The sequence below is a fragment of the Ornithorhynchus anatinus genome, chromosome 7 (assembly GCF_004115215.2).
Source record: "Ornithorhynchus anatinus isolate Pmale09 chromosome 7, mOrnAna1.pri.v4, whole genome shotgun sequence".
Classification (NCBI taxonomy): domain Eukaryota; kingdom Metazoa; phylum Chordata; class Mammalia; order Monotremata; family Ornithorhynchidae; genus Ornithorhynchus; species Ornithorhynchus anatinus.
The window spans coordinates 52357408-52375935 of NC_041734.1; the positions used below are offsets into that span (position 1 = coordinate 52357408).

At 40.8% G+C, this 18528-nt stretch overlaps 1 protein-coding gene across 1 annotated transcript in view; it reads right to left on the bottom strand.

Moving 5' to 3' along the window:
* DOCK10 (dedicator of cytokinesis 10) overlaps window positions 1–18528 on the bottom strand; it is a 242564-nt gene that overhangs the window by 47627 nt on the left and 176409 nt on the right. Inside the window, 11 exon segments of the mRNA XM_029069082.2 lie at window positions 117–228; window positions 2244–2360; window positions 2491–2666; window positions 4683–4727; window positions 5370–5466; window positions 7282–7365; window positions 7874–8020; window positions 8808–8879; window positions 10553–10666; window positions 15506–15575; window positions 17713–17831. Coding sequence (XP_028924915.1) covers window positions 117–228; window positions 2244–2360; window positions 2491–2666; window positions 4683–4727; window positions 5370–5466; window positions 7282–7365; window positions 7874–8020; window positions 8808–8879; window positions 10553–10666; window positions 15506–15575; window positions 17713–17831 — 1153 coding nt within the window.

Here is an 18528-nt window from a genome sequence, read left to right on the forward strand (position 1 = left end):
ACGTCTCTTTGTTTCCCCACTTTTTCCACAATGAATTATGAATTCATTTTTAAAAAATCACAATGGAATGAAATGTAACTAGGTCTGACTATGTTTTGTCAGCATTTTCTAAGTACCTGCTATAGAGTTTAAAACATCTTTAGAAAACGACGTATCCACTGAGTTTGCGTGCTTCATAGCTGTCTGATTCTGAAATCCTCCACTGGTACTCAAATCGTCTCTGGAGCCCTGCAATTCCAACAAAAGGAACTCTGAATTCAAATGCAATTAAACTCATAAATGGCTTCTCGTAACATTCATAAATGCAGATACTCTGGCCACATATTCTTTACACAGTCGCTGAAGAATCGGTTCACAGCGGTATTTCAGTGGGAGAGGCTCCAGCGTGGCTCGGTGGAAAGAGCCCGGGCTTGGGAGTCAGAGGTCATGGGTTCAAATTCCGGCTCAGCTGCTTGTCAGCTGTGTGACTTTGGGCAAGTCACTTAACTTCTCTGTGCCTTAGTTACCTCATCTGTAAAATGGGGATGAACACCGTGAGCCCCACTGTGGGACAACCTGATCACCTTGTATCCTCTCCAGCGCTTAGAACAGTGCTTTGCACATAGTAAGCGCTTAACAAATGCCATCATTATTATTATTATTACATATCCCATTCGCTCAACAATGGTTCGATCATTTCCCCAAGTATAATTCTCACCACAAATATGGGGCAATAATGACTTCAGACTTTGTCAGGGCTTTATATAGCTTAGAAATGTACCCTTCCCCTATTAGACATGCTAATCAAAAGAGATCAACAAATATGCTAAACTGGGAAATAATTTTTAATAATAATAATAATAGTAATAACAATAATAACAACGGCATTTGTTAAGCGCTTACTATGTGCCGAGCACTGTTCTAAGCGCTAGGGGGGACACGAGGTGATCAGGTTGTCCAACGTGGGGCTCACAGTCTTAATCCCCATTTTACAGATGAGGTAACTGAGGCACTGGGAAGTTAAGTGACTTGCCCCAAGTCACACAGCTGACAAGCGGCAGAGCCGGAATTAGAATCTCCACTGAGCCACGCCGCTTTTAGAAGTAGATGTCGTATGTGATGGGTTGTGCAAAAAATATTTTGCTCAATTTTCTTTCATAAAATTAAAAAACAATTCCTGAAGTCCACTGTATGATTAGATTCTGCTGTTGGGTCTTCCACAAATTCTGGGTTCTGTAATTTATTAATGATAATAATAATAATAGTAATAAAATTGGGGCATTTGCTAGGTGCTTACTATGTGCCAGGCACTGGACTAAATACAGGAGTAGCTACAAGATAATCAGATTGGACACAGTCCTTGTCCCGCATAGGGCTCACGGTCTTAATCCCTGTTTTACAGATGAGGCAACTGAGGCATGGAGAAGTAAAGTGACTTGCCCAAAGTCACACTGCTGACAAGTGGTGGAGCCAGGATTAGAACCCACAACCTCCGACTCCCAAGCCCGGGCTCTTTCCACTAAGCCACTCCCGGGGTTGGGCAGGTATGAACCTCGCCGCTTCCCGCTCCCCTCATGTCCTTGACCTTGCATCTCCAAAACGGGAAATCCAAACTCTGTCCTCTCTCCGAGGCCTTGGACCGTGAACCCCGTCTGGGACCTCATCATCTTGTCTCTACTGCAGCACACCGTTCTATTGTACTCTTCCAAGCGCTTAGTACAGAGCTCGGCACACAACAAGCACTCAAATAATTATAATTGAATGAATGAACGAAATGAAATTGGAAACGTGCATCAAGAAGCGCAGTACAGTGTTTTCTCTTCATACAGTAAATGCTCAATAAATACGATTGATTGCTTGATTGAAGTAGTGGACCTGTAATTTTTTTTTTTCAGACCAGCATTGCTTTTGCCCTCTGCAGATTTGGCCAGTGTTTTTTGCTCTCCGCAAAAACACCCAAAAACAAATCACCAAAAAATCTGAATCACAGAGCTCTTTGCCACATTCAGGAGGATATAAATAACTTTTAATGGAAGGCAAAACACCTGTTCCAGATCACCGGGAATTCCAAATTAATTAACAAGGGATTTGAAAAAATTCCACTATTACCTAGTTCAAGTGCCAATCTTTAAATTTATGATGTGAAATGTTTAGAGTGTTGGAAAGACTCTACTTTGTTCAATCAAGTGCAAGTAAAATTATTGTATGGCAGGATTATCAGAGGCAAAATTATTAAAACCGTTTTAGGCATGATACGAGATTACCTGATTAGATGTATTCACTGTGAAAGGATAAAGGTCCTTCAGGTAAATTCTTGGCATGTTATCCAGAAGCATGCCATAGACGGGCATGTACAAGGTGGCTATTTGTGCCTGTTTTTCCTGGATTTAAAATAAATAAAAATCAATGTGAATCATGGTTTTACGGCCATTTATTCTTTAAAAATTGATCGGGAAATAGAGAAGGAAACGCTCAATAAACACATTTGAATGAATGAAATGAATTCCTTACTGTTTCCAAATACCGGTCATCGCACGAATGCTTGGCCATTAGGTTTTTAAGAACAGCTAAAGCCAAATGCCTGATATCCTGGTCTTCCTGCAGGGCAAAGCCAATCTCGCGGAGCAGTATTCCAATCAGGAAGTGTTTACGGCAAAATTCATTGGTGATTGTATATTCAAGCATATCTTGATAAAAAAAAATAAAGACCTCATTTTACACTGAGAGGCAACCCACCCCCAACAACACTTACACAACTATCCACGTGTAATTTACTTTAATGTTTGGTTCCCCCTCTGGTCTGTAAATTTCTGGTGAGCGGGGATGCAATCTTTCCAGTATTGTACTGTTCTCTCCCGAGTGCTTGCTCAGTGCTCTGCACAAGATAAGCTCTCAATATATACCACTTATGGATAGATTGAGAAATGTAAACAGTGATGTGTTTGAAATTGCCCCTTACATAGGAGGAGAATGGGCTGTTTTAATTCTGAAGAGAAGAGGGAGGGGAGTTGGGAGCTAGGAGAAAAAAGAGGGAGACGTAAGTAGGCTAAAGAGGAAAGGAAGAAAGGGAGAAAATAATCCCTCCTTGTAGTGTCCAGTTCAAAGATATTTCGGTTCATTCAGGTAACAGTGCCTGCAGCATTTAGCAAAGGGGTTTGGGGTGGGGAGGAGAGGCACAAACTCTCAGGAAGTCTATCGATAATATCACCGCTGCCTTGCTTAAGGTGCTAGGGAAAATGTGTCAGAAAAATGTGTCCTAGGGAATTGGGAGGCAGGCAGTAGTGCAAGTTGCTGCTGGGTCCCACAGAAAAAGAGTCTCTGTTCCCATCGAGATTGGGAAAGAAAAATAGTACAGGCAGGGGGAGAGTCATTTCCTTCCACCTGCAATTTTGGGGGTAAGAGGGGTGGTCACAAATTGGGAACCAACTAGGAAAGAACGGAGCTCAGTGAACTCAATTCTCCTTTAACTTTCAAGAGGTGTTAATTGAATTTGGCACCTTTTTTTAACACTCCCTCTGCAGCCTCTCTGCCCCCCCTTCACCTCCCCTCGGCTAAGCTCCCCTTTTCCTCCCCTTTCCCTCTGCTCCTCCCCCATTCCCTTCCCGTCCCCTCGGCACTGTGCTCGTCCGCTCATTTGTATATATTTTTATTACCCTATTTATTTTGTTAATGAGATATACATTCCCTCGATTCTATTTATTGCTATTGTCTGTCTCCCCCGATTAGCCTGTAAGCCCGTCAATGGGCAGGGATTGTCTCTATCTGTTGCCGAATTGTACATTCCAAGCGCTTAGTACAATGCTCTGCACATAGTAAGCGCTCAATAAATACTATTGAATGAGTTCCAAGCGCTTAGTACAGTGTCCTGCACATTGTAAGTGCTCAATAAATTCTATTGAATGAATAAGTGCTTACTATGCATCAGACACTGTACGAAGCACTGGAGTGGATACAAAATAATCAGATTGGACACGGTCCATGTCCCACTTGGGACTCTTCCTAACCCACTTTACAGATGAGGTAACTGAAGCACAGAGAAGGTAAATGACTTGCCAACGCCACACAGCAGGCAAGTGGCTGAGCCAGGATTAGGACCTACGTGCTCTGACTCCCAGGCCTATGATCTTTCCTCGAAGTCATGCTGCTTCTCAGGCTGCTTCTCCGGGTTTTAAATTTGGTACTCTGGACCCCAATAAGAGTTGCATAAAGATGGTTTCAATAAACTGGTAACTTTTTTGTGCGTCAATCGTTTTATTCCATTTCGTTGGATAAAATGCCCATGTTAAAATCAGCGCTTTCGAAAGGATCGCACAAAACGGAAGCTTTAAATACACGGAGCAAACAAAAGTAACTATCACCTGCATAGAACTACTTAGTTGCCCAGATTTTAACTGAACACTCCACGAATATTTCAAAAGTTTAGTGAATTTAAAAGTTGCAAATACTGGTTGGCTGGAGAATAAAGTTAAGCCGAAGTTACCTCTTGGAGGACGAGTATTGTTTCTCTTGGAGAAACATTTGCTGATTAAATAAGTAACTTGACTGATGATATGATATGGCTTTTAACATTAACTATAGATTGAGGGGCAAAAATTATTTCTGATCAGATTATTGTGCATTCCAGTGTTTACTGCAGTGCTTAGCACCTAATCAATACTTAATCAATATCATAACAACCCATTCTGAAATTCATTGCTACTTACCCGATGCGTGCCACTCTTGTGTTGATTCTGAAGGCGTCAGGGAGTCTTGTTTTAGTATAAAATAAAGAAATAAATAATTTACCCAGATTTCATTTTGGATCCTAACCACAAGTATACAGGGAATGTCTTAAATGCTAGCTAATAAGGGAATGAGATAAATAATATAATTTTTATAGCTTTTATATTTTCTTGTTCAGTTAATCACTGTTTTCAGAAGCAACACTTTGAAGAACAAAATTTACATAAATGATTTTATTTATGAAAGGTTATAATTTAGCTTTCACTGACGTTCGCAGATTAAACCCTTATTTATCTATCATCAACTCTTACATAAGCAGTTCAGATTAACATATACCATCAATTTTATAAAACAAAAGGAAAATCATCCTAAAAAGAGAGTAAATCAAATCTAACCAATTTTGCAATGCAATAGTCCACTTTATTTCTGCTGCTGGCCTTTGCGGGAATGAATACAAATTAGGAACCGTCTGAAATACGGGAGAACTGTGAACCTATGCTCCTTGAAAATGACTCATTATCACTTCCTCATTCCATTCCTGGAATTTAGTCAGTGCCTTTTATATCAAGCTTGAGTGTCATTCTTCGGAATAAAGTATAACTGTGATGATGGATGATAATCCTTGACCAGTTTTCTGGAATTTATGAAAATAAGAAGCCTTTGATTACCTGGAATGTTTGCTGAATGTATAGGGAGACACAGTGGAATAAAATGTTCATGATGGCATATTTCTTGAAGAAAATCAAATTTGTACTGGCACAGGATCTGAAACAAAACCAGCATCAATGATCATGAATTTTGCATCCCAGAACTAGACGAAAAAGTCGTATTATGATTTCCCACAGATATTTATAATAGGTTTAGCCTAACTACAGATAAGTTAATCTGATTCGCAATAAAGCCTGCTTAGAAGAAGAGGGTTAGTACAGTTAGTTTTCACCAAAACCTCGAAAAAGAGTTAGGATGAAATTATTTGAATTAGGACTAAATAATTTGGCCTAAAATTTCCAGGAGACCTGAGTGATCCAACTTAAGCAGCATGGCTTAGTGGAAAATTGCATGACCCTGGGAGTCAGAGGAACTGGGTTCTAATTCCGGCTCCACCACTTGTCTGCGGCCTGACCTTGGGCAGGTCATTTCGGTTCTCTGTGCCTCAGTTACTTCATCTGTAAAATGGGGACTTAGACTACGACTCCCATGCGGAGACCTGGATTGTGTCTAGCTTGAGTAGCTTGTATCTACCCTGGAAGTTAGTACAGTGTCTGGTACATAATCATCACTTGATTATTTAAAAAAAAATAAATAAAAAGCTTCATGGTATAAAACTCATAGAAGACATTCTTGATAGCCCCATTTGGAAAATAACACTTTTTATCTGTTCTTTCTTTTAATTCTGTAGAGTGGGAGTACACTACTCCCTCAAGCAACTCAAGCCCAGATTAGGTTACACAGATGACATTTCAAATGAGAAACATTTGCTAGTGAGAAATAATTTGGGACCTCTGGCTATTCATGGCAAATATGTCACCACACACCCCATAACCCATGTATATACTTGACTTCATAGTTCTTAAATTTATTATCCAGCCATCCGGTAGTTCCAAAATTTAATTTTATATTTGAAATCTCTTTCCTTAAGACCACACACAGGCACCCTCTATTAGCATGTTGTGTTTCTTAACTTCTTTATTTAGGGGATAATATGGAAATACCACTATGTGCGTACAGAATTCAGGCCTGCTTAAAATTATTCCCAAAATGAGGTTTTCCAAAGGAGTATCAAAATTAGGAATTTGGATCAATGTCAACAATATCTGATTTAATATGCTTTATTTTCTATGTTACATCAGCTCAGTTAGGACAGATGATCTGTCTCCTACTTAGCCTGCTTTTGAAAAGTCAAAATATTTTAAAGGAAACTTTCTAAGTCAATTCAGTTGAAGATAAAGACCTTTCTGCTATTACCATTTCAGAAGGAGCCACATATAATGGTACTGCCTCTCATGTGTTTGTCTTCATTATACATCTGCTTTTACTACTGAAGCTGTTTAGCCAGAATTAAATCTTGTAACAAAATTCAGTTTGGGTTGATGAAAGATGTGTGATTTGTATAGAATCGCAGAGCTGGAATAAACCTCAAAATGTTATATTCCTTGTCCCCCTGCTGCTTCTGCAGATGGAGGAATGGCTAAATCATATGGGGCAGATCATGGCCTCTATTATGTTTAAAGATACAGAATTGAGAAGTTTGATCAAATCAGTTGCCAACACTTTGAAAGATGGAAATGAATTTCAAATAGACCTTGAAAAAGTATGCAAAATAGCAGAATTTGGAGGGAAAAAACCTCCTGCATTGAGAGTACAAATCGGTATGTCAGAAAACAGGCTGGGCCTGAAGGTCGTAATTACAAGCCGAGTGTTTTCACCAAAGAAATGCTCTTAGTAAAAATGGCCAGTATAACCCAACGTTGGGCTTCTGTGCTTATCCAGTCTTTCTCCAATCTGCATTCAGTTTTGAGTCATGTTTAATTTTGCCAAAATTATTTTTAAGTTAAATAACATTCCAAATACAATTCTTACCTTTGGATCACTTGGAGAAAACATACTTATGTAACTGTTGATCATCTTAAATACAAATCCTCGGTCCATAAATGTAAAGCAGCGCTAAAAAATAATGGGATTTTGATATATTTATATCGAAAAATAATGGAAAATATTAAAAACTTGTATATTACATTAGCAAAGGAATCCTTAAAGTTCATTATACATGTCTAAAACAGTCTATTTAAAAAGAATGATCCAATTACATAAATAGGAGCCAAGGCTGACAAATCTGACACTATAGAAGAAAAGTCAATAATCCGAGAGGAGAATGATGTCAAATCATAGTTTAGCCACAGACCAATTTAGTCTTTTTTTGTAGACTTTCTTTTTTTTAAAGTCACTCTGAGAAATCAGTGTGCTTGGGTAACAATGCCACTATCACTAGCATTGAAATCCCAGATCTTCTGTGAGACCTAAAATCAAGCAAACAATGTGACTTAGGAGCAAAACATTTTACATTTCCAACATAATAATAGCTTTGAGACTCAATCATAATCCGAGATGATTAGGGTTTGGGCTATCTTTAGTCTCCAAGCTTCATCACAGTCACAAAGAAAAAGCATTTTACCTTAAGGAATCTGGCAACACTAAGGTTTGCACTTTTTGTTTCTTCAAGGGCGTCTTTGTATTTCCAAATCACATGGTCAGACAGAACCATCACAAGGGTGTCCAATTCATTTTGGCAGGATTCAGGAAATCTTTGAGTCCGAGGGAGCTAAAGAAACCATGAATTATTTCTGCACAATATTGTATACAAGTCATTAAGCCTGAAACCCCGTTTCACTTGGTGAATTACTTTTACTGAGCAATTAGAACTAAAGAGATATAGAAACAACACTGAAGCTTTCCTATTAGCCGGTCAAGCTTTCCATGACTGTAACTTTTTGGATTTCAAAGCACTCACCCAGGAATTAATGAACATAATAATGTTGGTATTTGTTAAGCACTTACTATGTGCAGAGCACTGTTCTAAGCGCTGGGGTGGACACAGGGGAATCAGGTTGTCCCATGTGGGGCTCACAGTCTTCATTCTCATTTTACAGATGAGGGAACTGAGGCACAGAGAAGTTAAGTGACTTGCCCACAGTCACACAGCTGAGAAGTGGCAGAGCTGGGATATTCCCATTATTTAAAATGGCCTTGCAGACAGATTCAAAACACCTTTAACCTAATGTTAAGCTTTTTCCACCTACAAATTCTTCACTGGTGCCAACTGTATCTACTAAGGTTTTTCTTGTTTTTCAATTTTAGCATTGTTGTCCCTCTGATTCCACCACTGGCCAAAAGCAAATCCCTGATTTTTGTGAATAACACTAATTCCAATTGAAAATGATAAGAAATCCCTTACAAAAGGAGAGGCAAATTTTATTGTTTTCTGTGTGGTTCCTTTTTGTGGTGTCATTCTAGCTTCTTGGGCTGTTCCAGTGGACTATGGAACTGGGCTATCCTTTGAGGCCTACCCTCTAAATCACTAAAATTATATCACCTCTGGATGTCCTTACCTCTACTTTATTGGTCTCCACCAAGTGCTGGGCCACTGACTTTATGATAATTGCAAAGAAGAACCAGGAGTGCTGTCAGAAGAGAGAGAAGATAAAATCTCATCATCATATCATGTAAGGAAAACAGAGGACTTTTGTGCTCCTCTGCCACTGGACTCTTTTATGGTATTTTTCTTTTTTTTAGCACTTACTATGTGCCAGGCACTGCACTGAATGCTGGAAGACTGTGAGCCCGTTGTTGGGCAGGGATTGTCGCTATCCGTTGCCCGAACTGTACATTCCAAGTGCTCAGTACAGTGTTCTGCACATAGTAAATGCTCAATAAATACGACTGAACTGAATTGAATATGAGCTAATCAGGTTGGACATAGTCCAGGTCCCACTTATGGGTCACAGTCTTAGTCCCCATTTTACAGATTAGGTAACTTAGTCACAGAGAAGTTAAGTGGCTTGTCCAAGGTCACACAGCAGAAAAGTTGCAAAACTGGGATTGGAACCATCCCAAGCCCATGCTATTTCTACTGGGCCACCCTTCTTCCTGCTACTGATCTACTCAATGAATCTGAGATTAAGACTTCTAAAGTCAAAAGAAGGAATTAATTGCCCCCTCTATATTAGCAGAGCTCTAAGAACCAAAACAAAACCCTCAAAATAGATTTTCTAGTTCCTTCTTGCCCTTCTTATTAGAGAAACAGTACCAATCTTAAAATCAAGATCTTGAATAACAGAGGGTCTTAATCTTAAATCTCAATTTTAGTGTTTTCCATATTCATTTTAAAAATGATTTCTTCTTTCTAATGATACAAATTCTTAATTCTGAAAGAAAGAGATCTTGAAAATAAAGGCATATTGTAACTTTTTTAAAGACATTTTTGTTTCTCAGCCTGTCACCTAAGGAGCCCAAAGCATTTTTCCAATATGATCAAATCTCATTCATCTACAAAATATCTGGGTAGGGTTTGCAATGTGAATTATTCCTATTATATGCACTTTACAAGTAGAGAAATGGAGTTAGAAAATTTGAATGACTTTCCCAAGGTCACAAGGAGAGTCAAAAGAGAACTATGAAAACCGTGTCACCCAGTCACTCAGCCTAGTGCAGGTCAGTATCCTCCGTTTTGCCACAGCATATGGTTTCACTCTGCATTTTGAAAGAATTTAGGAACTTTCTTCTGGTAATGCAAGTCTATTTGGATACGGTTCAATTTAGGGATGGAGGAAATAGTCATGCACCTGCAGGTGGTTACAGCATGAGTTTTCCCTTATTGTGGGTATTTTACAAGAACACAAAATCTGCAATAAAGAACAATCAGGCATACATCTTTGGCATGAGTCTCAGAGTGTGTCCAAGGAATGGCACTCACAAACTGATACAGTGTGCTTCCGCATTACAAGGCCCGTGCTCTTATCCCCTAGGCTATGCTGCTGCTCAGGTCATTGACCTCTTCTATGTCACTGACCTCAAAAATATGAAATACATGCCAGGTAAAATAAGGGAATATAAAAATATTGAGAATAAATCCATTCAAAATTGAGGTTGAGTCTCAGTGACTATGTGCTAGCTTAGAAGTTGTCCCAGTGCTGATGTAAAATAAAGCCGATGGAAAACAGTGGAAAGACTGAATTATCTGACACCATACGAAACTGGATAGTGTTATTAGGTCATGATAAGGTTTTCCAGAAAGGGCTGGAAAATAAATTTGGGCATGGTAGACAAAGTATATTTCTAACAACCAACAGTTTACCTTCAAAACATGTTTCACCGTTGTTGCGTCATTAGATTTCAGAAGTCCAGTCATATTCTTGGCCAGTTGCTCATGGACAGTTCTGTCACCGTATGACCTGGTCTTGAACACGTACTGGAGAAGCCCCAGAAAGTGAATGCAATAAGAAATACGTTTGAGAAACGTCAAGAAGAGTGTGCGACTCATTGATTGCCTGTGATTTTAAAATTACGTGCTGCTGGCTTTTCCTGGTCAAAACCTTCTTGGCTCACTCAAATTCCCTGGAAATTCCCAGTCCTCCAGTCATAAAGGTGTAACACACTTCTTTCTATTTATCACTTGGAACGGGGACGTGAGTAATCGGGGCCTTGCTCTCCTAAGCTCTCCTCCAGACTGCTTTCTCACAGACAAGAAAGAGACAGAAGTGAGAGACAGAGACAGAGTGATTAAGAAGGTACAGGAAACATGGAGGGTTTTCACCCACCTACTCAGGGCCACCTTTTCCCCTGCTCCTTTCTTCCACTGGTAACAGATGACTTGGTAGCAACTCTTCATCCTGAAAGGGGTAGAGCACCCACTCAAATGGCCAACTGGGAAATAAGATTCCCTTCAGAGACCAGCTGGGTATGCTCCACCTCGACCCGGCATAATTCCAGGATTAGAAATTCTGAATCGAGATCTCATGAACCTTTACCCCTTTTATCACACGATATTAGCTTGGCTGTTACCGGGGGACACATTGTCTGCAAATGGATGCTGATACGGGCATATTAAATGCTATAAAAAGCTAAGAATTTAAGGGCAATAAGCCTACGATTATTCATCAGAGTCATATCTTTCAACGCACTTGTTGTTAATACTTCAGCTGTGTGTTGCTTCAGCTCAAGGAAGTTTTCATAATTCAGATTCAATGTTGAGCCAAGAGAATCCCAGCTTTTGTCTGACACCAAAAGCACAGTTTGACTTCAATCACAGGAGAACTTCTAATATGAATGTTTCTCCATGAATAAATACTTCTGATGCAGCTTGGCACTTTAAGACTTGTTACAGAGGAGGATGGAAAGGTTCACAGGCTCATGAAGTAATCTCTGTTCGCCCACATAATTTCATTTCTACAGGTTAGCCAGCATTGACTTCTTGCTCATGCACCATTCCTGGGCCCAAGCTCATATTAATCAGTTCTGAAATGTAAAGCGGTAGGTTATTCTCTGGCTTCAGCCTAGAATACGATCCACGTTAGGACTGATACATCATTTCAATCCACGGTATTCTACAATCCACTCATGTTTCAGTTTCATCGGGTTCATCTTTCACACATGACCCTGAAAAAGTCCCATGACACGTTGTGGGTATTTTGAATGGTGGATGGAGTGACTCAGCAGCATTTAGCTTCACTGAACTTGAAATGGTGTTTAGTGCATTTTTGAATAATCGTAATACATTTAACTGATTTATTTTGTCAAGTAGCTGATAAGCACTTTACAGAAATTACCTCAATTATCTTCAGAATATCCCTGTGCGGTAGGTAGAGATAAGAATTATGGTCTTGTGTAGATTGTCAGCCCCCAGAAGGAGAAGGACTCCTGTTTAATTCCCACCTATGTAGTCTTTGCCAGTGCTCAGTACAGTGCTCTGCACAGAGTAAGTGCTTTAATAATGCCACTATTAAAACTTATATTTTTAATTTTCAGAAGGGGTAAAATGGTTCCCCAGATCTGACACGAGCAATGCACTGGCTAAATCAGGATTAGAACACAGCTCTCAAGACTGTGAGGTTAGTCCTCCTTCCACTCTCCTACTAACATTAACTTGCCTGACTAATTCAGTAAGGTGGCCAGATGTCCTAAGTTTAGGTGGGGCAGTTTTAAATGTCAAGTAGATTGTAAGCCCGTCAATGGGCAGGGACTGTCTCTGTCTGTCGCCGATGTGTACATCCCAAGCGCTTAGTGCAGTGCTCTGCCCATAGTAAGCCTCAGTAATACTATTGAATGAATTGAATGAATGACCCATCTCCAACTTGAATCTTTTGGGAAATGAACTTGCCCTAAAAAAACCAAAAGAAAAAGAAACGGGGAGGGATGACATTAAGCGGGTGTATGGCACATCTGAGTTGGTGGTGGGCAGGGATTGTCTGCCTTATTGCTGTGTTGTACTTCCCAAGCACTTAGGACAGTGCTCTGCACACAGTAGTGCTCAAAAACACAACTGAATGAATGAATGGATGAACATCGCCATGAATCGCCCTATCCACATTGGCAGGGAAAGGACGGAGGGAAAGACAAGCAAGGGTGAATGGGGTTGCCCTGAAAGCTCCAGGCCCACAGGTCACGGGCTCCAGTGACTGTGATTCTCCCCTTGCCCCCAAACGCCCCATATTTGGGGACCTGGATCTGGGAAGATGGCAGCAGCCACAAGAGCCCAGAATTACAGGCCTGAAGGAGACCCAGTTCACTCTGCTGCCAAAACCCGGGCAGAAGGAGTGTGGCTCACCTCGGATAAACCACCCTACTCGGGGCTCCGTTTCCTCCAGGACAGTCATGGAACGAACAGGGAATTCTGCCCATTGCCCCACTTACGCCTCACCATTAGGCTATTTTCCCCTTTACCATGCTTCCTTTCTCTTCCCTTTATTCTTCTCCCCTTCTTCTTGGCAGAGTGGCGCAGTGGAAAGAGCCCAGGCTTGGGAGTCAGAGGTCATGGGTTCTAATCACGACTCTGCCACTTGTCAGCTGTGTGACTGTAGGCAAGTCACTTCACTTCTCTGTGCCTTAGTTCCCTCATCTGTAAAATGGGAATTAAGACTGTGAGCCCCATATGGGACAACCTGATTACCCTGTATCTACCCCAGTGCTTAGAACAGTGCTCTGCACATAGTAAGCGCTTAACAAATACCACCATTATTATTTCCTCTCCCCATTTTGAGGCTTCTCCTTTTGCCTGTGCCTATTATTAGCCTTTCTTCTCTCTCCTTTTGTCCCTTCTTCTTGTTCTCTTTTTGTTCTTCCTTCCCGTCTCCTACTTCCTCCCTTTTCCTCTCACTCTTTTCCCCCTGTTCATCTCTTACTGCTTTTTCTTCCTCTACCTCTCCTTTCTTTGGTCCCACTCCCTCCCACTTAAGGTGTCCAGTTTTCTAGTTACCTTAGCTTCAGACATCTTCAAAAACAGTTGTATTATATCTGTGTGTGTGTGTGTGTGTGTATAAGCATATATATGCCATATTTATATAGGCAACTTCAAATTGGTGATTTCATAATTTCAGCTACTAAAACTTATCCAAGTCTCCCGAGATTCAAAAGAGACGGGTGTCAGATAGACACATCCCAGGATTTGATGGTAAAAGTTGGACAAAGGGTATATTTTTCACCTCCTTTTCTCTTGTCCATCAAAAACAAGATATCAGATTAAAAGGCCAGCGAGTTATTTTCTGTTTCAAGCCCTAAATAAGGACTATTATCCTTGGAGCTCACAAAACAACTACACAGTCATAGCATATGGTTCACATTTTCAGTGAGCTCCATACTTATTTCTTCTTTCACTGAGCTTGGAGAAAAAAGGGACCGTAGGCATATGAAGAGAAATGTACTTGTGTGTGTGAATGTGTGTGCGTTTGCTCATAGAGAGGGAGTGGATGAAGAGATGAGTTTCTACCTCCTGTACCTAGTAGTTACTGTCACATTGCTTCTCTCAAGCTCCTTTTTGTTCAAAAGGCAACCTGGAGTAAAAGCGAATCTGTTTAGTTGCTGAAAATCCTACCCCAAATTTGCAGCACAACTTAACAGACCCTAACGTTTCAAAACCAGAGCATGGGATTTGGCCGTTTTCTTTTGTCTTTTTGGCACCAAAATGCCATTTTAAGTTGGATGCCCTAGGAAATATGTAGAAAGGAAACAAAAGAGAAAGCATGCTTCTAGCCCTTTGGGAGCAGATCCGCCTGGGACTGAAATGCCTGGCCGTTCCCCCAATACTGACAACGCCCAAAAGACTCCTTTGAGAGCCAGCTTTTCAGTAGTCAAGCTCTCTTTGTCCACCCCTCACCAGCATGTCGGAAATCCTCTCGACTGTAAGCTCCTTATGGGCAGGGAACATGTCTGCTAACTCTCTTGTATTGTACTTTCCCAAGTGCTTAGTATAGAACTCGGCACAAATAAGTGGTCAACAAATACTACTGATTGATTAATTGTCCTACTGGTGTCAAAGGGTGAAGAAGATGCATTTGGGGTACAGAAAGAGATAGGAAATCTACTAATTGGGTAGTTTGTGGCAGAAAAATCTACTCATAGGTTTCCCTGACTTCCTGATGGCCCAGCCTGTACCTGATGTGTTTTTAAAACATGCAGAGAGCAGTTTCACTGGAGCTCTGATGTTGCAAACATCATAACAAGTTCACTGACATGGAGACATACAATTGGGCAATGCACTATGAGGGCCTTGAATGAAAAGTCGAAAGAGGACCTGGAAAAGCAGTGCATAGTAATGAGTGGGCAAGTGATTCATGCCAGAAGATAAAGTTCTTAACATACCAGAAGGAGGTACAAATACAGAGTAACTTGGAAAATGAAAATATGCCTGAGAAAACAATAACAGCAGCTAAGAAAACATTACAGAAGAAAGACACGGAATTCAGCAAATAAAAGGAAATCAAGGAAAATTAATCCTGGAAAATTCCAAGGTGAGACATAAACTGAAATATCATCTGTTTCTAATGCTAAGGAAAGAACTCTCTATCTCACAAACAACTATACGTATGTAAAATATATGGAATTAATTTAGCCAGTCACTTCATAGGCATCAATTCCCAATTATTAAAGTGATTGTTCTGAAAAATACCACTTGGGGGTGTGTTACTGTTTAAAAGAAGGAAACCAAACACAAGGTTTCTTTTGTCTTTTTGGCACCAGAGACAAGAAAAGAAAAAAAAACCCAAACATTGCAGGATAAAAGTACATTATCAAACAGCCAATAGGTATTTCATACCTTTATGTAGGACTGGACACAGTGGTCTAGCTGTTCTTCGTGGCATTTAGACACAATAAAACTCAGAACCCTGAAAAGGCAAACTCATTTAATCATTTTGCTGGATTAAGCAGGGAAACATCACTCTTCCACATTCAGGAACTCGTTTTAATGCTTCCGGGCCCAAATAAAAACACATATATTAAGCATATAGGGGAAGCAGCAAGGCCTAGTGGAAAGAGCATGGGTCTGAGAGTCAGAGGACCTGGGTTTTAATCCCAGCTCTGTCACTTGCCTGCTGTGTGACCTTGGGCAATTCACTTAACTTTTCTGTTCCTCAGTTTCCTCAACTGTAAAATCGGGATTCAAATCCCGCTCGTCCTCCTTACTGTGAGGCCCTTGTGGAGTAGGGATTGTGTACAACCTGATTAACTCGTATCTGCCCCACAATTTAGAAGAGGGTTGGACAAATAGTAAGCACTTAATATAATAATAGAAGTATTAATCATAATATAAGGCGGTGATCAGGAGACAAGGAATCTTCTTTGTGATGTAAAGGAGTTGAGGGTGTGCAACTTGTGATTCTCATTTTATGAACCTGGAATGAGGTGAGACAAGGGGGCCCAGATAGCCTCTCCTCCCCTACAAACCTGAAATTTGGGCTTCAAATAGTGGAAAATGACCCAGTGAACTAAGCTGCAGGGAATGGAGGAATGCCTGGGTGCAATTTTGGAACCTGGGTATCTAGAGGCTCCTGGATCCCCCCGATAGCCAGGGTAAAAACCCCAAGAAAATGCTTCCAGTTTTGCCGAAAAGTTATAAAGGACTAGCCTATAGCTTATACAAAGAGTACAACATCTCACCAAAACCATAGCTAGACATAAGGCTTTCCCTCTCCTCTCCCTGAGGGAAGTTAGGAGAATTTCAGAGACTGTGCATCACGTCAAAACACCTAAGTAGTGGTGACCACCCCTCTGAATTTGGAATCTTTGAAATTTGATGTTCTGGAATTTGTTACCCAAGGACTTTGTGGTAGCCAAAAATAATCGGTAGGTTCCAAAGAGGCTTTGGAAGAAAGATCCATAAAGGTTTCAGAGTAAAGTCAGTGATGAAATATGGTTCATCCTAACCATTTTAGGAATGAATGCTAAAGAAGGCCAATGTCAAACCGTTCCTCCAAGTATTCGCCATCAATGGTGGACCACAGAACACTGGGATGAATGAATCCTCAGTCTGAAGGAAGTAATATCCTTATTTATTGTTTTGGGGAACACAAAAATTTAAAGAAGTTAACCCTAACAAGGAACATCATATAAGATTTAACAAGAACCACTAAGATATATAGCTCATTTAGAAAAAATAACTATACTCTGGACTTGCATAGAGTTTTCCTCTCTAAACCTTTAAAATGTATACTTATATAGTTATATCCATTAAATATATGTATTTCAATATCTACTCAATTAAAAATGCTTGGCCTAGCATCATTTATTTGATGGCCATCACCATCATCATCATCCTCAAAAATCTTCAGTGGTTGCCTAACAACCTTCGCAGGAAGCAAAAACTCCTCACAGTTGGCTTCAAAGTTCTCCATCCCCTAGCCCCCGTCTACCTCCCTCCCTTCTCTCCTCCTCCAGCCCAGCCCGCAAACGCCGCTCCTCTGCCACTAATCACCTCACTGTGCCTCGTTCTCGCCTGTCCCGCCGTCGAGCCCTGGCCCACGTCCTACCTCTGGCCTGGAACGCCCTCCCTCCTCACATCTGCCAAACTAACTCTCTTCCCCCCATCAAAGCCCTACTGAGAGCTCACCTCCTCCAGGAGGCCTTCCCAGTTTGAGCCTCCCTTTTCCTCTGCTCCTCCTCCCCATTCCCCCTACTCCCTCCCTCTGCTCTACCCCTTCCCTGCCCCACAGCACTTGTGTATATTTGTACATATTATTCTATTTATTTTATTAATGATGTCTTTATAACTATAATTTCATTTATCAATTTCGATGCTATTGATGCCCGTCTACTTGTTTTGTTGTCTGCCTCCCCTCTAGACCGTGAGCCCCTTGTTGGGTAGGGATTGCCTCTATCTGTTGCCGGATTGTACTTTCCAAGCGCTTAGTACAGTGCTCTGCACACAGTAAGCAGTCAATAAATACGACAATGAATGAATCAGTGGATCATTAACTACATAATAATTTATTTTTACCATTATGGTAGTCAGGATATTCAAGATACCTGGTCACAGTTGTGGTAATTTCATCCTCTTCATTCTGTACTAGAACCCAAAACAGCTGATTCAGAGTCACAGGAAGAAAACTGATGATTGCATGAATCTTCTCAACGTTAAGCAAATTCTGTAGTAGAAAATAAAAATGATTGATTAAAAATGATGTTGGTGTTCTTCAGAATGGGAATCTGAATAAAGCAAATATAGATAATAATAATAATAATGTTGGTACCTGTTAAGCGCTTACTATGTGCAGGGCACTGTTCTAAGCGCTGGGGTAGACACAGGGTAATCAGGTTGTCCCACGAGAGGCTCACAGTTAATCCCCATTTTACAGAGGAGGTAACTGAGGCACCGAGAAGTTAAGTGACTTGCCCACAGTCACACAGCTGACAAGTGGTAGTCGAAATTCGAACCCATGACCTCTGACTCCCTAGCCCGGGCTCTTTCCACTGAGCCAAGATGCCTTAGGACTATCATTTGTGAGAGTATTCTCTTTTCTCGATTCCCTCCTTCGTTTGATCACATCTGCATTTCTTTTCTCTGTCTCTCATCAAGATGCATCTCTTCACATACCAAAACCAACTGCTCCGAAACGATTAACCTTAACACCTGTTGTGGGTATCTCTATAAGGGCAGGGGAGCAGGGGAGAGGGAGGATCTGGGTTCAAATCCCAACACCATCTGTTTGCCGTGTGATCTTGGACAAGTCACTCAACTTCTCTGTGCCTCAGTTCTCTCATCTGTAAAATGAGGATTAGGATTGTGAGCCCCATGTGGGACAGAGACTCTGTCCACCCCCATCATCTTGTATCTGCCCCAGT